Source organism: Bemisia tabaci, chromosome 8, assembly GCF_918797505.1.
Source record: "Bemisia tabaci chromosome 8, PGI_BMITA_v3".
Classification (NCBI taxonomy): Eukaryota; Metazoa; Arthropoda; class Insecta; order Hemiptera; family Aleyrodidae; genus Bemisia; species Bemisia tabaci.
Genome location: NC_092800.1, coordinates 30,622,298 through 30,647,454, shown reverse-complemented (window position 1 = coordinate 30,647,454; position 25,157 = coordinate 30,622,298). Strand labels below are relative to the sequence as shown.

At 40.8% G+C, this 25,157-nt stretch overlaps 1 protein-coding gene across 1 annotated transcript in view; it reads right to left on the bottom strand.

The window, feature by feature from the left end:
* Window positions 1-448: 448 nt before the first annotated feature.
* Window positions 449-25,157, bottom strand: part of LOC109034950 (uncharacterized) — an 86,328-nt gene continuing 61,619 nt past the window's right edge. The window contains exon 2 of the mRNA XM_072303313.1: window positions 449-3,553. Coding sequence (XP_072159414.1) covers window positions 2,525-3,553 — 1,029 coding nt within the window. The 3' untranslated portion in view covers window positions 449-2,524. The remainder of the gene's footprint in view (window positions 3,554-25,157) is intronic.

Genomic DNA, 25,157 nt, shown 5'->3' with positions numbered 1-25,157 from the left:
ATCTTACTTTGTATTAATTTTCAGCTATTAATGCATTTCTCAAGCTAAGATTGTCAGACCGATTTTCAAATTGTGAACACGTATTCAAAAATAATGTCTTTTTGCACGGAGAAAAAAAACTCGTGCGTGGGACCCGAAGTTTAGGTCATATGGATCTCTGAAGTTTTCGGATTGAGCATCTGAACACTTTAGGTCTAGCTGCCGAAGTTCGGATCATACATCTGAAACTTCAGTTCTTACATTTGAAGTACTTCAGATGTGAGAACCGAAGTACTTCGGATGTGAGAACCGGAGTACTTCAGATGTGAGAACCGAAGTACTTCAGATGTAAGAACTGAAGTTTCAGATGTATGATCCGAACTTCGGCAGCTAGACCTAACGTGTTCAGATGCTCAATCTGAAAACTTCAGAGATCCATATGACCTAAACTTCGGGTCCCACGCACGAGTTTTTTTTCTCCGTGTGACATAACTTGGCCAAAAATTCTTATCGTTCAGAATTGTGCATACATATTTAAACTCATAATTGAGATTTTAATACCACCCATCTGTGCATATATAAAAAAATCTAGTTCCTTTGAAGAACTACAGGGTAAGAGACTGGCTCGTGATACAGTAGATCCACACAGTTTTTTGAAAGGTACAAAGCAACGCTTTGAAAAGCCTCCTGAAGTTGTGAGTTAGTTGTTCTACTGACGATAACCTAAGAAAATAAAATTCAAGATAGATTTCAATGAGGAACATTTTTCGAAACCTAGAGCTTTCTAAACGTATGATTTGGTCGATTGACAATCTAATTGATGCAAAAAGAGATTGCACTAAAGGAACGTTTAAAAACATAATAAAATTATTACCCTACGTATTCGAGAGATTTAGGACCGGTTTCAAGAACCCCACTTGTATGCGATTTTCCAGGTGGTTATTGAATGAGTAACAATATATATAATATCTATATATTGTCTAAAAATTGTTGGACCTTCCAGGATTTATAGTCGTGGTCCTAGCAGAGGACCTTATCAAACGGAAAGCTGAAAATCGGCCCCGAAGACTTATTTTTAGGTACGCAGAATATGTTTCATCGGAGATTCCTGGGATGATCATGACTCATTAATGGAAACACTAGTAAAATAAGGATTTTACTAGAAGATCTAAAAAATCGTTTCCACTTGAGAGGATATTATAAGAATCTTAATTTGAAACATATCATGACTTTCAAAATAATTTCAAATCAAAACCAGAGTAAATTGATAATAGATGATTTGGAAGTCTTGTGTTGGAGCGTGCTAAATTTTAACTTCAAAGTGATATGAACTGAACTTGTTACGTAACCTCATCGTCTACTAATGTTTGCATAAATGTATTTGTGCCTTAAATTCATATTTATGCACTTCTCGGAAAATCAATGGTCAAGCTAGGAGGCATTAGAGATTTTCACTAAGTACAAACAAGCTGAGGTTTCAAAACCGGTCCTAAGTGTTCAAATCTCTTCATAGACGTGAAAAGAGTTGCTTTGCGGCGGAATAATAAAACCTTCAGTGATATGAGAGACATTATTACCGATATTATACCACATCAGTGCCGGCATACGTTATATCAATGCTAATGCATGCAGTTATCAGCAATTCATATGTAGGAATTTGACCATTGAATGTGTAACTGCGATGCATTCAGAATAGAGGGTGGTGACCAGTTTGAATTTTGTAGCCCTTTCTTTAAAATTAAAGATGCACAATGTCAATCACAAGCTGTGCTAAGAAAGAAAGCCGTAAGAGATTTCAGACGTTGCCAAATTTCCTTTGACGAATTAAGAATTTGCGAGGAATAAAAGTATTTTACTCCCAATTTCTCAGAAAATTTGGTTCGTTATTTGATCTAAATCATCGAAAATTTCAATGTATGCATTTTGAAAATAAATTTTTCTTGGAGGAAATTTAGCAACGTCCGAATCTGCAACGTTGCAGTTTAAGACACTCTTTTTCCACCTTAGATATCGATATTCGCCCTAAGGGCAGATCTATTTGAATCTAATTTTCTAATCAATTACTTTTTGTTTTAAAGAAATCTTAATTTTTCTTTTTTCTCAGAGGATCCCACAAACAACGGCGACCAAAACGAAAGTGGCCACCACCCTTTTGACCATTTGACGTTTTAACGCCAAAATTGGCTGGTTAAGCTATTAAAGACATGGTAAATGATATACCAAACCAGCTAAAAGCCAAAAATATTTGACTTAAAAATTTTAAAAATTTATTTGACTTTTAAAAAAATTAAAATGATAAAAAAATTAATTTTTCTCAAAAAAAATTTTTTTTCAATCTAAAGCTAAATTTTGGGCTCTTAACTCGTTTGATATATTATTTACTAAGCCTGAACCATTTGATGGACGTATGCCGTGTCACTCATATCCACCGGGACCATTTAGACCGCATCTTCACACCTAACCTCTCTCCCGAAGTTGGAGAGCTGACGTCAAGCGGGACGGAGGTCCTGACTAATGATATGCCTGCGGGATGGTCCCTCGGCTATCAGTTATTGACGTGCCGCTTCATGTGGAGCGAGAGATGATCCGAACGGGAGAAAGCCCTATCGCACAACCGACACTGGAAGGGTCTATCCCCCGTGTGCTTGCGGTAGTGCCGTGTCAGCTCATCAGAGCGCGCGAACTTCCACCCGCAGCCTCCCCAATTACACTGGTAAGGTTTTTCACCCGTGTGGGTGCGTAGGTGGGCCTTGAGGTGCGAGGACTTGGTGTAGGTCTTCCCGCAGCCCAGGTGGTAACACGTGTGGTTGGTGATCTTCTTCCGGGCCACCAGCTTCCTCTCCTTCTTCGGCTTGTCGGCTTTGCTTCGCGGCGGCGGCGGTGGAACCGCCGGCGCCGGCGCAAGATCACCTAAGTTCGGCGAGGACGGTGGGGTGATCATCCTCGAAGGCACCGTCTGGAAGTCGCCTTGGATGGGCTCCATGCTGTACATGGTCGGGTAGAACCTGGTGTCCTCGATCTTCATCTTCGAGAAGTTGTCGTTGATGAGGTTATTGCAGGTGCCGGGGCTGGCGGGTGGGGACATCTGCTCGTGGTTGAAGAAGCAGGGGTCGGTAGGCGTCGGGAGGACTGTCATCAGGGCGTTGAAGGTCACCGTGTTGTTTTGGGCTATCGATCGCTGCTCAGGCATGAATGTGTTGATGTCGATGTAGTTGGTGTCTTCGACGTTGACAGGGACTTGGACCTGGGGGACGTTCTCGACCGGTTGGACGGCGAACTGTTGGTGCTCTTCGGCTGCGCTGTTTAGGAGGGCGTCGAAGTCGAGGAGGACGTCGCCGTGGTAACTGTTGATGTCTTCGGCGCGAACCTGGACGGCCGGGCCGAACCCGTGCGGGTTGGACGGTAACGAGGTGACTATGTTGCAGGTGTCGAGAAGAGGTTCTTCGGTGGCGTCTTTGACGGTGAGGACGACGGTGCTCATGGTGCCCACGCCGCACATGTTCACCGGTGAAGCTTGAGGAGGGGCCGGCTGCCCCAGGTACAGACCCAGGCTTTCCAAGTCATGCCACATCGGCTGCAACAAACAGAAAATGAGATCTGTTAGATACTAATTTTTACAGCGTGTATATCAAAAAAGAGGGGTGAAAAAATAGAATATAGGGGTGGAGGAGGCGATCAGAAGGTGCCAATTGCCTGATGATCTGTGGGAGGATAGGGGGCAATGGCGATTGGGCGTCGCAGAGCGCGAGGCTGCGCTATAAAAGCGGCTTTATGTATGTAAGTATATCAAAATAGAAGTATGTATATCCGAAGAAGAAGCTTAGTTGGGTTCCTCCCGGGAGTAGGGACGCCTAGTGAAAGGGTGGCGATAGGGAGTTTAGAGGAAATGGGGTAGTGCCAACTCTCTGAAGGGCTTTGGGAGGATAGGGGACTTTGGCGGATGGGTGTCGCAGAGCGCCAAAGAGCGCTATAGAAGCGGCTTTTATGTAAGTATGTATATCATGAACTCTTGAAATGGGCCGGCTACGGAGCAAGGGTGGATTGTAAAAGTTGAGCAAATGTAACATCTACAGGAAAAAGAAACAGAGGAAGAAGGAAGAAGTAGAAGTAGAAGTAGGAAGGTAGAAGTAGAAGTAGGAAATAGTCATGGCTAGACGAGCTTATCGAAGAAATTGGAGCAGATTGGAAAAAAGAAAGCCCAAGATCGAGAAAAGATGATTGGCTGCATTACAGTCTTAAGCAGCGCAAACGATGATTTTTTTAGGGGGGGGGGGGCGGCTCAGAGATACACGTTACTTTTTTGTTTGAAGGTTAGGCCCATAACTTTTGAGACATTACGGTAGTCAAGAAGCGACATTCTTTTAGAGCACCAGTAGCTAGGCATTTATCAAGTAACTTTTTTATCCAGAAAAATGGAACGGATGAGTTACGTTAATATTGGCTCATAGTCATAAATTTCTTTCATATATTCATTCATCTCGATTTAAGAAATTAAATCTTGACCCTTTGAATGAGATGAGAAAGTAACTCCCGCGAGGTCCGCGTGAAAAACATCGATTCAAAAGATCGATTCTGTTTGTTCCTCTTTTTCCTGCTTCTTTGGGAATAATTTATGAGCAAGAATTCCAATAAACCACAACCACGGCACATTTTTCTGGCTTTCACTAACTGTATGTAAACGGCTTGACGCACATTTGCGTAAATTTTCAAATGCAAAAGCAGTTAACGTGTCATATTCAATTTCTTGGTCGGTATCTTGGAACCCTAAAAATAATTTCGAGAGCCAAAAATCCTCAAATTGATACGTAGAGGAGCTTGTACTCTGTGGGTCGCTCGCATAATTCAAAGAGAAAACTCGTTTCCGAAGATTTAGATCTCACATTAATAACAGGTCTAGGAAGGATGAGTCCGGCGATAACTTGCACTGAAGATCTATGAATAATTTGATAATAAAACGCTTTGCGAAAATGAGAAAAAGGACGGTTACATGCCACCTACAAAAGAATTATAGCCGCGGATTTATGAATTACGTAAGCATCGAATGAAAACCGATTAGCATTTTTGTACAGTTCAAAGGCATTTCTTTGATAGATTAGGCCTGTGCGCAGGTCATTGCGAGCGGGCCACGAGTAGTCAAAATTCTTGAAGCCGGGGACTTTGTCTTAGATAATACCTGGTTTTAAGGCCTCCTACGGCCTTATGTTTATTTACATTCACCAAACCTTCATTTTTAACCATTGGCAGTTTTTTGAACTCACAGATAAACAGCCATAAGCCTGAAAAAGTCCAGAAACATTTTCTCCGTGAAGAATTTTGGGTTTGGAATGTGTGACCTTCGGAAGACAGTGGAATCCACGCGATTTTTTGTAGCCGAAAAATGGAATAAGGAGGTATACTTCCGATATTTTTCATCGCTGCAAAAGAATAGGCCTTGCTCACGATTGTACCAATACAAAGTTTTTGAACTAGATTCCTATCCTAGTATCTCTCAAGCTAAAGTTTCTCTCCTAAAAAAAAATAAATAAAAAAAATAAAGAAATAAAATAAAAACCCGCACTGACATCTAGTTTTATCTTTCTGTATGGGGCGAGGGGTTGGAGGGTGAAAACTCCTACAAAATTTTCAAGGTTTTTTTTTTTTTTTAATGGAGGGTATTTCACCATGAAAACAACCAAAAATTGCGTTCCAAAATTTCCTCATTTCCAACATGTTTCCGGGAAAGAACCCGTAGGGCCTCCTTCGCTATTGGAGAATCCCTCAGCAGACTCCCTTTTCGATTATCTAAATTTTGTCCTCCCCTCAGAGTCTAAGTCCACGTGGCGAAACTGCTAATGATTATCGTCAATTTTTAGGAATTACGCAAAATTGGACGAGAACTGCACTTGTTATATGAGCTTGGCAATGAAAAAGTCTGTAGTAAAAATATATTGACAATATTCTTGTATTGAGATAAGTATTTTTTCCCCTTCTCCTCTGGTGGTACAATTATGATCCAGACCTGAACACTCTGAGAGATCGTGGATTATTAAGCAGAGGTCTTCTTCTCTCTTCCCTCCTCCATCGCAGAGTTGATAGGTTCAAAAATTGTGATGGATTTATGGATACATGCACCGAAAAAAAAAAATGAATATGAAATACATGTTTGAGAGAATATAAGGTTCTGTAATGATAGCCTTTAGTGCCCGTCTTCTTGTAACGTATTTCAATTAAGAATCAAGTCTGTTCCCATGCAAAGTGTGTTACATAACATTTTGGAGGAGAAGATTTATAATGGTGATATCAGGTCCGTTTTTCATATTATTTTCCTCTTTTCTTGTTTTTGCACTGCTATCGGAATGTGCACCCTGTTTGATAGAGAGAGAGAGAGAGAGAGAGAGACCGCGAAATGATGCAAGGAATGAACGTCTCTTTTTTATCATCATAATACACAATTTTAAACACATTTAGCATTCAATTGAAATTCAAACGAGGCATTTCCATCTCGTCTCGGCCAAAAGGAAAGAATGATTTTTGTTGAGGATGAATATTATCTCAAGTACTTCCCTCCTCCATCGACAGTGCGAATATAAAGGAATAATAATTGGACCGCGTTAAAGCAAAAAGGAACTAAGTCACACAAGCCACCGTCAAATTTCATCGAGCAATTTATTATTTTCCTATAGTAGAACAGGAGTGTAGTAGATTCTCTCGAAAACATGGGATTACTACCATGATGAGAGATTGCCTAACCGTTCTGTGGAGAAAAAAATAATTATAAAAATAATACATTTTTTGATGAAATTGGTCGGTTGGTTCTCTTGTTGATAAGTGACTTAGTTCCTTTCTTCTTAACACGGTCCAGCTGACATGACGTCGAAAAAAGGATGAAAAACGCCGCGTAAAGTCGTCATTTTTATGGTCACTATAGACGGAAGACCGCGAAAAAGTCCCAGGGGGTAATGAATAAGGAGTGAAGACACGAAAGGCGGCAGAGGGGAGGTACAGAGATAAAAAAGAAGAGTGTACGTAAACGGAAGAAGAAAAAGAAATAAACTGGTTTCACTTTCAGCGCAAGGTCGGATGGTGAACAAATGGCTGCGCGTTGTAATGATGTTTTAAAAAAAAGAAGAATTCTTCAAGCCTCAATCACTGAGCATTACTGCAAATGACAATAATACTAAGCATCGGTGGAGTGGCGTGCTTTGCGATATATCGATTGATCTGCCACTTAAACCTATGGAAAATGATCGATGGAAAGGGTGTTCGTGACGAAACCTTAATGGTCGATTCTTCATCATAGCTTCAAATGGGGAAATATCGAAAATTGACCAATTGACCAATGACCATTCACGCTTCGCAATGGGAAAGCATTGACATTTAACTTCAATTGCGTCTGAAAGCAATTCAGTTTCACGGACCAAGTAAATGCGTCGTCACAGCTTGATCTATATCCGGCGGTTAAACCCACACCGCACGTAAACTCCCATCTTACTAAAATTGTATCTTATAAATTCAGTTAAACGAAAACTCGGAGTTTTCATTGACTCGGTTTATTTCCCCAAAAAATAAAATTAACGCTCACAGAGAGAATAGAGAAGGAAATTGAAAAACGTTGGTTATTTATACATACATTAAGTTTGTCATTTTAAAGCCATTAACTATTAACTCGGAGGACATATTCAGACTTCGAGGATTACAGCTCATTTTGAAACCACCCGTGGGGTATAACAAAGCCCTCAAAAAAGAAAGAAAGAAAGTAGTAGTAGTAAGATAAATTTATTTTAAAGCGGTGCTTTAGCATCTAAGGCCATTTACACCTCTAAAGAAAGAAACAAAGAAAAACATTAAACTTTTCATTATTCTATGTGGATCTGACGTTCAAAAAACGCATTTTTATTTATGTATTATTACATTGCCTGGCTTGAATTGTGTGTGTGTATGTGGGTGAGTATATGGGTACACGTGGATACCGATTACGTAAAACATTTCTCCGTATAAAATGAAACAGGTTCAAAGGTAAGATGTTCATGTCTTTCTACTTTAAAACAAAACCGGAACTAGGTACTACTAGACAGCTTGTCACCATTCGACGGGAAAGTGACATTTAATGATGAGGAAAAATCAAGTAATTTTTAACAGCCACCGAGATACTGACAAAAAAAAATTAATGTACAATATGCGAATCTTGAGATTGAACTCTTTCACGCTCACTATCGTCAAAATTATGGAAGATTCGAGTTTTTCAGTTTGATTTTTATCTGGTGGTACGTTTATATAAATATTAAAAAATATCGATATCCACCTATTACCCGTAAAAATTTTTGGCAAATATTTAATTCAGGCCGCTGCGCGGCCCAACCCCCAGAGGACGCTTCGCTTTAACTCTAGTTTTCAAACTTTCAGCCCAAATCTAAATTTTCCAGCAAGGAACAAACATATTGCTAATGGACCTTTTTTACTTACAAAGTTCTAAGTTACGTCACCCTCTTGGGTAAAACGATCGGATTTTTCACAAAACAGCAAAAGCTGTTGTATTAAAACTTTGAAATATTTAAAAACTCACGCTTTCACTTGGAGATTAATATAATCTCCGAGTGAAAGCGTAAGTTTTTAAATATTTCAAAGTTTTAATATCACGTCGCCTTGTTTGCGTTTCCATTACCGACTTGATCTGCAAATGGCACTTGTTAGATTATGCTTGAAAAAATCAGGACATGATATTTGAAATAGGAAAAAAGGGTGCAAGTAAAATACTTACAGCACTTGGAAAAAACGTTTTAGGATATAATTGATTCACTTTTTACGTAACAACGATCAAGTACTACCACTAGCCCGACGTTCTTAAATTGTAGGCCTCCTGACATTTATAGGACGAAACTGCATTAAAAATCGGTCGGAAAGCAGAAGCAGAAGAAGAAAAAAACGAAGAGGAAGAAAAATCAAAATAAAATTAATTATAAAATGAGGAGAAGAGGATAATAATAAGGAGAGGAAAAGAGGAAGAAGGAGATGGAGGTGTAGAAGGAGATGAAGGTGTAGAAGAAGAAGAAGAAGAAGAAAGAGAAGAAGGAGATGAAGATGATGAAGAAGAAGAAGGAGAAGATGATGAAGAAGAAGAAGATGAAGAAGAAGATAAAGCAGATGAAGAAAATGAAGAAGAAGAAGATGAAGAAGAAGATGAAGTAGGAGATGGAGAAGAAGAAGGAGAAGAAGATGAAGAAGAAGATGAAGAAGAAGATGAAGAAGAAGATGGAGAAGGAGATATAGAAGAAGAAGATGATGAAGAAGAAGGAAGAGAGGAAGCTTAGGAATTAGAAATAAGTCGAAAAGGGAAAAAAGGAAGATGAAGGAATTAATAACGGAGAATAATTCCTCTCCCCTTGTATTTTCACGTATTTCCCTTATTTTTCTTATTTTCCCTTCTTGTTCCTCCTTTTCTTCTCCACCTGTATCTTGCAATCCAAAAAACAAAATTTCGAGTCAAAATGAGCCGAGTCCGCCAGACCGGGGTTAAAAGTTGCCTTTACATGCACCAAGCCAACTTATATCTTTTCCCGAAGCGTCTCGACGTACACTGCAGGTAATAGAGTTGTACATCACAGTCTGAAGGAACACCGCCGATCGCACATGAGTGATGCAGTGAAAAACACCATCGGACGTAAAGAGATTCATTTATGACTGAATTCCCGCAGACCCGAATTCATCTTGATAGCCGCAAGTTCATCTCGTGCGGTGCGGCAGCCGCAAAACCGGACCCTCACCGGTAGCCGAGTATCTCCGCCGTGCAACGAGAAACAACAGTAAGTCCGTTTTCAGCGTGAGCCGTGAGACACGTAACAGCACGCGTTAAGGGTGGCTCACGCTGTAACGACTTACGGCTGCTTTCCGTAGTGCGACGGATCTCCGATGAGCCGCGACGAGTTTAAAATATGGGCGGCTGGTCGCAGTTATGAGATTTTATCCGAAATTGACCGGCTAACGGCCGAGTATTTAATATAAATCACACCGGGAGAATAATGGGAGTTATCGCGAGGTGCAATTACCGAGTTCGGTAATACTTTTCCTCGTCAGCGTGATGGATCATGTTGCCTCGACGGCACGGAATATGTTGGGAGTGGACTGAATTTGGATTTGTGATGGGAAAGATACATTTGCATCTATTTGTCGACGACTCGAAATATGAAAATAGCCAAAATGAGCGGGGAGGAGTGCTACTAGGATAGTATCAATAAACTGACCTTCGTCAAATTAATTCTTGCTGAGAAGCTTCGTTTTAAGAAATTTGACTGTAAAAAAAATAATAATAATCAATAAAGTCCTAAAAGTTTGTAACCCACAATCAGAAAAAAAATGTCTTGGTTCCTCGGTGGTATTTTGAGAGTATATTACGTAATAGGGAAGTATCTGAGAGATTATTTTAGAAAAAACCGCATGAGAAAAATTCACCAAACATGTTAATTTCAAAAGAAATGATTGGATGAAGAATTCCAATTTCCTCAATGGTTTGATGCGCGGGTTATGGAATTTTATTTTTGCGGTTTTGAATCTTATAAATAGACAAATAATGATATGATCCGTCCAAAATCTGACTTTCCATGGCTGTAAAAGAGATGTCAGTCTTTTGAACACTCGAAAATAGCATCATCATATAAGCTTTGTCTCATGGTTTGTTCCCTTCCTCGTATTTTCAATTAACAATAAATTATATGGTTTGTTCATGTGAATAACTATGCGAGACAAATAATGGTACGAGTCAAATCCGCAGAGAATGCCGTCTATTGCCGTTTACCAATGAAAAGTCTGATTTCCTTACGTTGTTTTCAATTTCTTTATTTATTCTTCTATGTTTTTTTTCCCATTATTATTTCCTGAAGAAGAAATAGAGAGAGAGAGAGAGAGAGAGGTGAAGAGGGATGAATAGGAATGAGATAAGTAATAAGAGAGAGGTAAAATAGTAGTAGGATCGTGGAATTTTTCGCTTACTAGGATCCCACTCAAAAAGTAGCTTTTTACCAAACTAGGTGAGGTTACTTTAACGCCGTGTCAGTTTGCCTTCAATTTTGAGTGTAGGCAACACAAGCTCCCGAGTGGTCGAATAGTGGTATCGTCCCCCATATAGTAGTCAGACCTAATATATAATCGAAAAACATTGGTTTGTTTGTTATTTTTCTTTCGAATTAATTAATCTTGGTCTATTGCCTCGGTAAATTCCAGTAAATAGCTTAATTAATGAGTTGATGAAGTATTAAAAATATAAATTATAAAGAAGCATCCAGACTTGTAACTTCAGTCACAGTCTTGTTGTGATTTATTCAAGGTGTCGTTTCCCAAACGAATTAAAGTAACTCTATTCCAAGGTTGCAATATTGGCTCAAACAATTAAATTTTTTAAGAGAATGCACCTTTGAAATCGTTGTTCAAAATTACATTAATTTTCGCATGGAACTATTGGAAAAATCGTTGTAATTTTCAAGAAGGGAAGCACAAGATTCTTTGATAAAAATATACAATTTGTGAGGAGAATTTATTTAGCAATATTGACATTAAGATACGTTTTATCGTCAGGGAAACGACGTATGAAGCACGACTGGGACTCCACAAAATGTCCCAAATATTTTAAACAAACTGTCAATAATACGCTGATTTAATTCAGGAAACATTTTCAATTTTACGAGGAATTCTACTTCATGTGCAAGTGACCCATTTCGCCCGAGAGGATGACGTCACATTAAATGAGTATTTTGACCGGAGAAACTCTACACCGAGGATCGGCGCACACACACGCAAGGAGGTACAAACGACGTCGAGCCAGTCTGGACCAGCGAGACGACGCGAGACCACCTCCAAACAGAATCTGAATGGGAACGTGATAATTACTGAGCATTGCCTGAGCGACACTCATTAACATTTAATGAAAACTTCACGGTGATTCGTGGAACGGCGTCTGAGATAGGGGCCTGAGAGCTTGACCCCTGTCCGCGAGTGATGACCCAGACGAGAGGGCATATGCAAATAAGCCCGCCGCATGAGTTTTGCATTTCGGCGCTCCGTCCACCGGAAGCACAATCCTGTAATTGGCAAAGCTTCAGAAGAAACATGCAGATGAAAGGGATACCCTAAGGGTTAGTTAAGGATTAGAAGGGTGCTTAATTTTTTAACTCGACGACACGTCTCAAAATTTTTCGGTTGTGGACCACTGCCAGGCTAAGGAAGAACGACATATCGACGGTGTACACGGAAAAAAAAACTTCGTGCGTGGGACCCGAAGTTTAGGTCATATGGATCTCTGAAGTTTTCGGATTGAGCATCTGAACACTTTAGGTCCAGCTGCTGAGGTTTGGATCACACATCTAAAACTTCAGTTCTTGCATCTGAAGTACTTCGGTCTTCACATCCGAAAAACTTCGGTTCTCACATCCGAAAAACTTTGGTTCTCCAATCTGAAGTACTTCAGATGTAAGAACTGAAGTTTCAGATGTGTGATCCGAACCTCGACAGCTAGACCTAAAGTGTTCAGATGCTCAGTCCGAAAACTTCAGAGATCCATATGACCTAAACTTCGGGTCCCACGCACGAGGTTTTTTTCTCCGTGTAAGTCGGCAATCAAATAACTCAGTTTGCAACGTTGCAGACTTCTTGTCATACCTTAATTTTCAAACAGAAAACTACTCAACGGAAATTCTTCAAAACTGCCGTGATTTTTCTTCTCAGTGCGAAGAAAATGCTGCAAAAACTTCAAGGAATGAACAAGGAAACAACAAATTGACAGTTCTCCTTTGAAAAAAATAACATAGCGGCGGAGATTTTCAGACACCTTAAACGAGACACGCATGTGATTTCCAACTTACACCGTCCATATGACTTAATGGATGGCTTTTGAACAGAATCAGCCCGACCACCAGTTGCCCAAGTTTTGGTTATGCTTGACCTCCTTAAAAGAAAGCTGGTCCAAATTCTGACTTGAAACTTGATAGGTCTGTGCTTTACAATCCATGTAAAATTTACGAAAAATTTAAAAAATATCATCGTTCAGTTTCCTGTTGGCGAAAAAAGAGGTACATCATCACACCAGGGATTAGGAAATGTGGAATGCAGATATAGGTTTGTTCTGGTTGAAGTCGATCGAATGTGCGATCTTATTACCATTCAGATTTCTCCTGTCATTTGGTTTTCATGATAACTCAATACATGTAAATGGACGTTTGAGTTTCTCTGTCATTATTACATAATGTAATCCTAAATGCGATTGGTGTCAATGTGCTGAAAGCGCAATTTAAGAGACATTGCTTGCTGGGACAACTGAATCTTGAGACAGGATAAATAATCACAGTATCAAGTCATATCCCTGAATGTAGCGTTAATCCATTTAATCGGTCGGTGACAGACTATATCTTCCTGCGACAACCGATTTGTACTTGTCCCCGGCGTTGATTTCATAATCCCTAAATTTTAGCCCACTGGCTCTCGGATAATGTTCCGATCTGCTCGCCGCATAGCTGCCATTTTTTTCTAAAAGGCAAAATAGCCTCCTTATTAGTTAAATTAGTTAAACAGCGTTTATAAGATCTAACAGTAAATTTGATCAGTTCAACTGTTGCTAATATTTAGTCAGCCCATTCTAGTTGCAAATATTCGTCACGAAAAATTCATTTGGTTTTAATTAAACTCTATTGTTATAATCATACTAGTTCACTTAACTTAAAATCATTAACTTGCTTCATACTTTTAATTATAAAAACATATGTAGACGGAGAAGGTGGTAAGTTGAAAAAAATGATAAACTCTCTCTCTCTGACCGACAAAAAACAAAAACAAAAAAGACCAAAGCAATTCTGGTCATTCTAGAGCAAATTCCAGGTCTCCAGTTTACTCTGCGTTGAAGAGATTTTTGTGGAAGTTTATGAGTTGAATTTCACAAAATTTCAATCTTATAAATACGCAAATTACACAAACAACCCCATGAATTTTTAGGAATTTTTAAGTATTATAAGTATATGCTCGATCAAGAGTAAGTGATTCTAGTCGTAAGTTCTCGGACACTTTCTTTACATCCAGAATGTTACATCAACTTCACTTTTTTTTCGTGCACTGGAAAAAAAAAAACACATTGGATCTAGAGTCCAGACTCTTGAAAACATTGACAAGAAAAAGGAATCTTGATTCAATCAGATTTATGCTTAAATCAAAAGGAAATCCGCTCAAATTAAGAGGCTTGGTTCTTGATTTAAGCTTAAATCTGATTGAATCAAGAGTATTTTTTCTTGTCGATGTTTTTAAGAGTCTGGACTCTAGATCCAATGTGTTTTTTTCCAGTATGGATTGTTTTTGTTTTTTAGGGGTAAATCACAATGTTCGCGGCGGCAAGCCGACAACATCGCGATTAACGGGGAATATAACTTCTTGCGGGACGGCGCGGCGTTGAAACGACCATAGCCGCATGGGGTGAAAAGGGATATTTATGCGCGGGAAGGCGGTTATTCGCGGCGAAATTAGCGACGAGTTATTCGCCGTACGCACGGATCGTGACGAGGGGGCCCCGGTAACGTGAGACGGGGGCGCCGGTGCCCCACTCGGTCGCCGGAGAAATGATTCGAATTGATTTAACAAATTGACAAGGGTCGAGAGGTTATCAAGTCCGACCGAGCGGCGACGCCGACCGGTGACCCGTCGTCCCAGCGGGGCTTATGCAAGTCCCTGACCAACCTGGAAGTCCACCACGTTGTCACTCTTGGCGCCTCCTGCGTCCTCTGGGTTGTCATCGCGAGGCGGACGTCATTTGACGTCGGCGAAAATGGAAACGCCGAAAGTGAAAACCTGGCGCCTCTCGCGTCCGATTGGCGGTTGTCATCGCCTGGCGGACGTCGTCGTTTCAGAAAGTTGACATGAGTGAGGATGCCAAGGAGAAAAAAGACTGGTGCCGTTTACTATACCGATACTTAATTTTGGCCCTTGCTATGAATATGGTTACATTCCACTAAAGTATGGTTACATCACTGAAAAAAGGGTTACGGGCTATATAGACATACCGTCCGTTCCGGGTGCTGGAGCCTTAGCTTCGATTGCTCCGAGTGCTACGCCCGGAACTTTCGGCCTGTGAGCCCGGAGCGCGGACGGTATGTCTATAAAGCCCGTAAGTACGGCTTCCACGGCCGGAGTTTTTTTCCGTGATTCTACTAAAGTATTGTTAGTTCAAGTAAAGTTATAGTAAAATGAACTAGTATTGTGATAATATACACTACAATTTACGCTACACCAATCACAATTCCTAGCAGGGGCCAAAATCAACTGTCGGTATGTATAATACATTCCACCAGTCTTTTTCTCCGTGTAGCAGAAGTAAAAAAAAAAGGAAAAATAGCAAAGAATAAAGAGTTCATTTTTTGAGAAGAAGACGTTGGCGGAAATGAACCGGAGGAGAAAAAAGATATAACAGAATAGGAAGCTGAAGAAGAAGTTGCTTGCTCTGAAGTTGTTGATGCTCATTTCTGCAGGACCACGGAAAACTTGCCAAGAATCATTGAGTCATAGGAGTGCACTTACAACACAGATGGACGGTGCATGTCCGCAACCACGTATCTCGGTTTGCGACGTTGAAGATTTCTTCTCATCTTCTTCATACTTCATTTTTTTTAATGAAAAACTACTCAACGGCAATTCTTAAAAACTGTCAAAACTTTTTTTCTCGAAGCGGAGATTCCGCGAATACTTCGTCACTAATATTGGAACCAAAACTGACGGATTCTATTGTTCACTGGAAAAAAAAACACATTGGATCTAGAGTCCAGACTCTTGAAAACATTGACAAGAAAAAATACTCTTGATTCAATCGCGGATTTTTGCTTGAATCAAAACGAAATCCGCTTAAATTAAGAGGCTTGATTCTTGATTTAAGCTAGATTCTGACTGAATCAAGAGTACTTTTTCTTTTCGATGTTTTTAAGAGTCTGGACTCTAGATCCAAAGTGTTTTTTTTCCAGTGATATTCTGCGAATCTACCATTTTCGACCAACAACGCACGATTATGCGCCGCGTGAGATTAGCGCTTTCCTTTGATCACAATACACAAAAATTTCCAAATTGACAACATTGATATGAAAATTGTCACCGTGGTGAAGAGTAGTGGTAGATAGAAGGGCAGGAACCGCCGTGGAACGGAAGACAACAGTAAGTGCGTTTTAACGTGAGCCGCGATGGGCACACACCTTATTGCGCTCCAAGGCTCACGCTGAAAAACACTTACACTTACTGCTGTCTCCCGTAGCACGCCGCACGGTGGATCGAGTCAGTGGGAGAGATCGAACCAAAATGTTGAAACTTTAAACGCTTATAAATCCGTTTATACCAAACCTTGAGGTTCTAAAAGTGGTTTCATTGGTTTCCTCGTGAATTTTCTTTCATAAACGCCCTTTTAAATTTTAACTCTGACAAATTAATCATCAAAATTTGCAGTTTTTGATAAATATTTCTCGTCCGGTCACTCCGATTAACTCGATACAGTGAATCGAATCAATTAAAGAGGTCGGACATGAATTTTGTGACTAAAATTGCATATTTTTAGGTTTATATCGCCACATTTTAAACTATAAGAGGTGCTTCTTGAAAACATTTTACGCGGAAACCAATGGAACCATTTTTAGAACTTCAAAGTTTTGTATAAACGGAGTTATAAGCGTTTAAAGTTTTCAAATTTCTTGTCCGAGCTCTCTGATTAACTCGATCCACTGTGCGGCGCCGAGGAACCCCGCAGCGCGCGACGACAGACTTGCGGGTGGTGACGGAGCAGACGGCCTGACGGATAACGGACGACGCGCGCTGTCCGCAAACGGCGCGACGGCGACGCGGCAGTAGGTTAACAAGCTCAGTTATGACATTATGTCAAAATCATAGCGCTGCTCGCACAAGAATATGAACCGTGTGAGCGAGGCCTAATGAGCTTTGAACTCGCCAGTAGAATAATTGATTAATCCTCGGACTTTCTCCTGCCCTGTCGTCGGGAACCCGTTTCTCCCGCATAAGGACACCCCCTCCTCACCCATTTTCTGACTCTTTTTCCCCTCTTTTGCATCGGCTATGGTAGATAGAAACTAGATATAGTCTCGTGAAAATACAAGGTGATCCAGGGTTAAACGGCCGGACTGCAAGAGCGTGTTCTATGGGTCAAATAAGACTTATTTGGTTATGAAGCTTTCTCCAAGAGTGCCCCCAGTTGGATCTACGACCCCCCAAAATTTCGGAAAGTAAATCGTTTTTCCTTAATTTTGGCAACGGTTGTAAACCAAATCTCATGAAATTGCACTTCCCGTACTTGGATGCCTTGAATTCATAGATGATCTGAAACAAATCGAAATCTCAATTTAAAGGGGGAGGGGGGTGGTTTCGGCTCCTGCAGTCTGGCCGTTTAACCCTGGATCACCCTGTATTTGACCGTGTCGGGTGGACAGTGCCTTAAGGTGGAAACTCAAATGAATCAATAGACATCGTTGGCGATTCTTGAAAGTTGGCAACGCTGTTTTCCCTAAATTTAAATCCATTGAAAATATCGATTTTAGGTAAAGCAGTTCACCAAGAGCGACCATTTTACATACATTTAAATGGAGGAAAAACAGTTTTGCCAACCCTCAAGAGTCGACACTGCGCAGGGTTAGAAATTAACCACTGTCTACAGCACATGTTCCTCAGACAATATACGCAAAACACGTTAAAACATTTGAAAGGTTCAAAATTAACTTTTAAGTTGCGAGATTAAGGTTTTTGCTTGCGTTGACTCGTATGTCCGTATGACTCGTAACATAGAAACCACAATCTAATCAAATCAGTAAAGTAATATCTGTTTACTTTTCACTATCCTCGGAGACTTGAACGCAAGGATAAGAAAGTAAGCTGCATGTGAATGATCCGCCTCCAAAGACGGAGAGCGAGTTATCTTCGTTTGAAATACATACAGGGTGATCCAAAAGTCCCTTCCACCCTCTCTAACTTTTTACCTAATTAAGATAAAGATTTGAAACTTGGGGAATATTCCTAGGTCAAAGGGAGCTACTTTTTGGCCCCCCTAAAATTTTCAGGGGGGCCCCCTTGGGGGGGCAACGGCCCCCAACTTTTAATTTTCAAATGGGAAGACCCCCTTTGGGATAGCTCGTTCGAAAGAGCATAAAAAAAGAAAACTTTTCGCGCAAACCCGAAGTCAATATCTCAAACCGTTTCAAAATGGCGGCCGGTTAAAGTTCAAAATGGCCGAAAATTCACACCGGTTATTCGTCGATGGATTTGCGCGAAAATCGGTATGTAGGGGTATTTTAACACGAGAAAAACGAATTTGACGTTAGATTTTCAAAAAAATCAAAATTTCCAAAATGGCCGCCGGTTGAAGTTTAAAATGGCCGAAAATTGTCACCTCGTTTTTTTCCTGATGGATTTGCCTAAAACATGGAATATGAGAGTATTTTGGCATAAGATAAGCAAATTTGAACTTACATTTCTAAAAAAATCAATTTTTGGTCATTTTGAACTTTAACCTAGGGGGATATTCCTAGGTCAACGGGAGCTACTTTTTGGCCCCCTTAAAATTTTCAGGGGGGCCCCCCTTGGGGGGGCAACGGCCCCCAACTTTTAATTTTCAAATGGGAAGACCCCCTTTGTGATAGCTCGTTCGAAAGAGCATAAAAAAAGAAAACTTTTCGCGCAAACCCGAAGTCAATATCTCAAACCGTTTCAAAATGGCAGCCGGTTAAAGTTCAAAATGGCCGAAAATTCACACCGGTTATTCGTCGATGGATTTGCGCGAAAATCGGTATGCAGGGGTATTTTGACACGAGAAAAACGAATTTGACGTTAGATTTTCAAAAAAACCGAAATTTTCAAAATGGCTGCCGGTTAAAGTTCAAAATGACCAAAAATTGATTTTTTTAGAAATCTAAGTTCAAATTTGTTTATCTTATGCCAAAATACTCTCAAATTCCATGTTTTAGGCAAATCCATCAGGAAAAAAACGAGGTGACAATTTTCGGCCATTTTAAACTTCAACCGGCGGCCATTTTGGAAATTTTGATTTTTTTGAAAATCTAACGTCAAATTCGTTTTTCTCGTGTCAAAATACCCCTACATACCGATTTTCGCGCAAATCCATCGACGAATAACCGGTGTGAATTTTCGGCCATTTTGAACTTTAACCGGCCGCCATTTTGAAACGGTTTGAGATATTGACTTCGGGTTTGCGCGAAAAGTTTTCTTTTTTTATGCTCTTTCGAACGAGCTATCCCAAAGGGGGTCTTCCCATTTGAAAATTAAAAGTTGGGGGCCGTTGCCCCCCCAAGGGGGGCCCCCTGAAAATTTTAGGGGGGCCAAAAAGTAGCTCCCTTTGACCTAGGAATATTCCCCAAGTTTCAAATCTTTATCTTAATTAGGTAAAAAGTTAGAGGGGGTGGAAGGGACTTTTGGATCACCCTGTATAAGCATGGTAATGCGTTTATTTTCACTATCTTTGGAGACTTTAACGCAAATGTAAGAAAGAAAACTGTCTACGACCGATCCGCTACCAAATGATCAAGATTCCAATTCACGTTAGAGAATTTGTTGCTAACTTCGAAAAACATCGAAATTATAAAAATTTCACAGATTAGGAGGTCTTGGGTATCATTGATCTGTGCAGAATCTCGGATGCCGTGGATGTCACCCAAAATTGAATTATGCGTTGAGTGAGCGATCAGAAGATCTTTCACACCTGGTGGTAACAAATCAAACGTGCTGCGAATAATTTTCAGAGTTCGGCTTTCCATTTAAGAAGATGAGGGATTATACTTTTCTACGCAGAGAAACATTAGCTCCGTCATCGTTTATAGCAAATAATCGAACATCTCAGCATTCACAGAAAATTATTGCCTTGATTTATGTGGAAAATAGATCTCTTTAGTGTCTCAGCTGACAACCTTTGATACCTATTCTTGAAACTGCTTTTCCAGTCGTAATTGCGAAAGGCCTTTGCCGACAGCGCTATTTCGCAAGTGACGTGGCTTGCTTTGCAATATATTGATTGCTCTGCCATAAACCTATGGAAAAGGATCGCTAATAGCTGTTAGCAACGAACACCTTAAGAATCGATTTTTTACCACAGCTTCAAATGGGAAAATATCGATGATCGATCATCCACACTTTGCCACTGTTTTTCGCAGTGATACTAGTTGGCCCCGCGTTTCCAAATAAGTAGCTCGCAAAAAGATTGAACATTTTTTGGCAAACGTCAAACAACGTTGCCATTAATACGGAAAATTATAAGATATTCCTATGAGAAGTAATGATAAGAATGTCAATTTTAAACGAGATACGACAACACATGTAACACGGCAATATCCTATAGCGAGAATTGCGATAACTTAATGAAAAATATCGCCTTTTCCTTCCAAGTTCAATGTCTGGTGTGAAGGAGAGACTCCAGCTATAAAGCACAGCTGCCCAATCATGCCGAAATCCAGATTTATCTAAACGATCGACAGACTCATTTCAAAGAGGTGCGTTACTAAACCTGGCAGCATCGCGACGAATCAAATATTTTCAGCCTCTCTCAAAAGTTCAGCGCGCATTTAACATTCCAAGAATGCCAAGCGTTTATCTCTGCGTGGCTTTTTGGTTAGCAAATACTGGTATGAAACGATCTTTTTTTTTTTAAGTGAGGTTGCTAGCTTGGTCTTGCTGGGAAAAGATCCATTTCTTGAGAGCATTTTCATTCTTTTACGATACAAAAGCACCATTAGGGTTTTATGGTTTTGCATATTTGGTTACGGGGGGCAAAATACTCGGCGACGCAAAGGTGTAAAAATCGCGACTGGCAAGCGTGCGTGTAAATTGGAATCTCCTCGAGATGGCTTTTGCTTTTGTCACTTGGACTCATTTAAATCAAGAGAAACTATCTCCACTCCAACGCGAGCTCTGAGATCCATAAGAGCACATACATAGTAGGGCTCTTGTTACAATGGATACAATTCCTTTTAATTTAAAGGCGCCCAATTTGTGTGCGGAAAATTTGTAGATATTATTTCTCTCACTCCAGAAGAGAGATCATCGAGACTTTTTACAAAGCCTTTCGAGGCTAAACTCATCGAACTGAAATAGAGGCAATTTACTAAATGCTGCCGGTAACTTCACGCAAATTGCAAATCACCCAGAATTTTTTGAATTAATATTCTGACAAACATATTTGCAAAATTGAATGGTCCAGTCACTCCAGTCACCCTGATTTTTAGATATCGATGGATCTCCTAGTGTTTTATAGTCGATGGTGATCATCGATTAATAACTGCCCTATCTTGACGAGAGTTGATTTAGAATTTAATCATGTCGCAAGAACTTGTTCGGCAAATTCTGCACGTACAATCCACCAGCCTTTGACAGGCGAAGATGATTGATTCTGTCTACCAAGACATGTTGATACAATACAATGTTGAAACTGATCAAAGAATAAGAACAGAGACAAAGAGTTTTAGAGACATCTTACTTCAGGCATTCAATACTGTGACATATTTCCCTGGGGTGAACTGTTTTCACTGATGATGATACTGTTGACTGACGAGCCCAGTTATGATGAACTTTCACTGTTTTTAAAGTTAACCTCCTCTTAAGTAATGGCGGGGTGCCAAAGAATTTTTGCAGAAATGCAGTAAAGTTTTTAAAATTTCGTGAAATATCGAATATCGAATATCTCATTAAAAAGTTCAAAACATCACTTCTAAGGGGAGGAAAATCTACTCGAAACCCGACCAATCAAAATTCAACAATCAAAATGAAGTAACAAGACGATGCTGAAGATGAGTTCAGCCAATCAGCCAGCCGAATGAATCGTTTCAAACTGTTTCCATATTGGCATTTTCAGAACGAGTTTTTTTTTTTTTTTTTTTTTTTTTTTTTTTTTTTTTCTTGCAGCTCGGGTCAAAAAAATCTGACAAAACTCTTAGAGGTCTAGTTTACTCCGCACTTTCGGAAAAAGGATGAAAAAACGGGCGCCACAGACCCATTGGGCTTATCAAAAGAGCTCCATCTTCGAAAGCTTGAAAGTTCGAAAAATTGGTTCAACCGACCCCCAAAGAGGAACGGCCGTCCTGCTTCCACATAGGTGTATACATACACTTCAAACGGGAGGGGGCGGAAGGGGAGTCCGGAAGACTTCTTCCAGAAAAATTTATAAAGCACTCATAATGCAGTTTTAGTGAATTTTGTCATGAATTATTACCAAATATAAGCGTCATTCCATCATCTGGACTTCATTCCTTGCAAAAATAAACTCATTCTACTACTTCTACTACACACTTTCACCTTTCTTCTTTCTTCCCCTTTCCACGTATACGAGTATGTAGGTCGCTTTATAACACTCCCTCGCGCTCTCCGACCCCTAACCTCCACTTTTTTCTGTCGAACCACATACCTTAGGGCATTGAGCCCATTAACATTTCTTCCCCTTTCTTCCCTTTTCTTCCCCCTTCCTTTCTCCTGTTTACGGGCGAACGGGAACAGGGCACACATCCCCCATGCACACCCCCACCCTCCTTGAATCCGCCTAGGGCTGTTCCCGGGTACACCTTTCGTCCATCCTTTCGGTGCGAAATAAACTCTGTCTCTTAATGAAAAAACCAGAAGTGGTCGCCCGAAGCCGAAGATGCGGCAACGCGGCTGCCAATGGTGATACGGTTTAAACGACGACAAGCTGCCACCGTCGGCGTGTGTGCCGCGTGCCGAGCCGTCGCGTCGCGTCGCGTCGTGGCGATTACTCAGTGACCTCAGCTCATCCTCATCCTCGCGATCGTGAACCCCGTCCATTCATCCATTCATCCTCTGCCGACTCCAGCTACGTCTTCATTCAGCTAGTCTCCCGCCTCGGACAGCTTTCGCAGTTCGCAGCGTCATAAACGTCGTTAACCGCGCCGCCCACTCAACTTCATTCATCGGCTGCATTGGCGCTCTGCCTGCAGTCCGGTAGCATCTTCGCTGGGATCGACCCGAGAGGTCCCGCATTACTGCCGTGCTAAGGAAGAACGCCGTATGGGCCTCCAGACGTTGCCAAGTTTTCTCCGATAAAAACCGAATTTACTGGGAAAATTGCGAATATTTTTTTCCAAAAATTTCAGACAATTGGACGTATTCTATCAAACGGACCTAGGTGCCATAGGGTGAGGAAGGTAGAGGGGGGCTTGGATTGGCGGCGAAATCGAGCGTCCGGCTGATTCCGTCCTATACTCGCAATGCTTTTCCATGGTGCTTAAGGTCCGTTTGACAGAACGCGCTATCCGGGATTCTGAATTCCTCAAAAGGAACTCAAATTGGCGCTTAGTTCCGTTTGATAGAAATACGTCCAATTGTGACCGCAATTTAGTGTAAAATATTAGAAAATTTCAAGCAAAAGTATGCATGAATGTTATCCAAAATAAATGTTTAATCAAGGAAAATCTGGCAACTCTCGAATGTTCATACGGCGCTCTTCCTTAGCACGGCAGATTAAGTGGTCGTTGATAAGTTATGATCGTTTTCGGACAAATTCGCAGTTCGCAGCGTCATAAAAGTTGTTGGCTGTCCCGCCCACTCAACTTCATTCATCGGTTGCATTGGCGCTCTGCCTGCAGTCCGGTAGCATCTTCGCTGGGATTGACCCAAGAGGTCCCGCATTATATGCTCGTTGATAAGTTACGATCGTTTTCGGACAGCTTTTGCAGTTCGCACCGTCATAAACGTTGTTAACTGTCCGGTGTCCCGCCCACTCATTTGCGCGCCGCGACGTCTATTGGCCGTTTGGTTGCATTGGCTTACTGCCTGCAATTTCGTCTTCGCGGCTCCTGGTATTGGTTCTGGAGATTCCATAAAGAAATAAAATGGTTTTGCGGACAGCTTCCGCAGTTTGCACCGTCGTAAAGGTTGTTAACCGTTCGTTCCACTCATCTGTTCGCTCATTCGCTCATTGGTCGATCGATCGCATTGGCGCTCGACCTGCTGTCTGCGTTCAGTATAAGATCTTCAGGGCTCCCAGTAGGTTTTACCTCTTGAGAAACCGACTGGCAATAATCGCAATGTGGAAGATGATAAATTGAACTGCATTTTGCGGTTGCATTTAGGAAGTAGCATTACTTGCTCATCCATAAAAATACCTTCCCGTATAGGCCAATAATTATTGGCACATATCGATGACCAAAGTGCGAAACCACGTATTGCGATGTTACAGAAATTCCGCTCCTATCCAATTTTTTCTAAGAGAAGCAAGCAGACCTTATAAATTGAAATTTTTGTAGACTATTCAATCGGTAGAAAAGAAATATCAAGGAAGTGTTCAAGAAAATACATAGTTATTTTCCAAAGAAAAAACTAAGTATGCATGGCAGAAAGTCTTGATTGCCGCATTATGTAGTTTTTATCAAGTAATTCCTTGTTGAATTACCTTGTCTAATTATAATGGTATTTGGAATAGCTTTCGCAGATGGCTTCGTGTACAGGTGTTGAGGAGTTCTCAAAAGTTGTATAGCTTTTCAATTTTCAATTTAACTATGAAGATTTGCCCCAATTACTTCTTTTTAAATATTCATAGGATGTTTAACAGTCAGTTTGCTGTAGGCAAGAACAAGCGGCACGCATACAACACGTATGCAAACGTCGCGTGACTGCTAAGAAGATTTGCGAACTCATGCTTGCCGTCTCCTGGAAAGAATTGACAGACTTACATCGCAAGCACACCGTGGATAATTCAGACTCTTGCACAATGTGGCAACAAGACCAAGGTGCGAGACATTTGATCCACGTTAACACCTCGCTGACCCCTGTAATCTCATACACTTAATGGTTATGCTGTACAGTTGCCTCATCTATTTGAAATGCATTGGCCCGGTTGAAGAGGAGGAGGTGGTAGAAGCTGAAGTTCAACGATGTGTGTAGTGAAAGAAAGTTTTATTTCATGTAGAAAGTCAGGATGATAACAATTCGGATGATTAATCGAGGAATCTATCATTGACTTTAGAGCGATAAATTTTGGAATATTGTAATTTTTTCAATCGATTCTCTTAACACTTCGATCGGTCAACAAACCCGTGAGTTGACCGGAGAGCCCTTGATTCGATCGACAAATCCGTGAATCTACCTACAAAGCAGGGAGTCGATCGAATACTCTGTAGTCTGTAAGTCGATCGAAAACTCTGTGAATCGATCGACAACTCCGTGAATTGATCGCCCTGGTA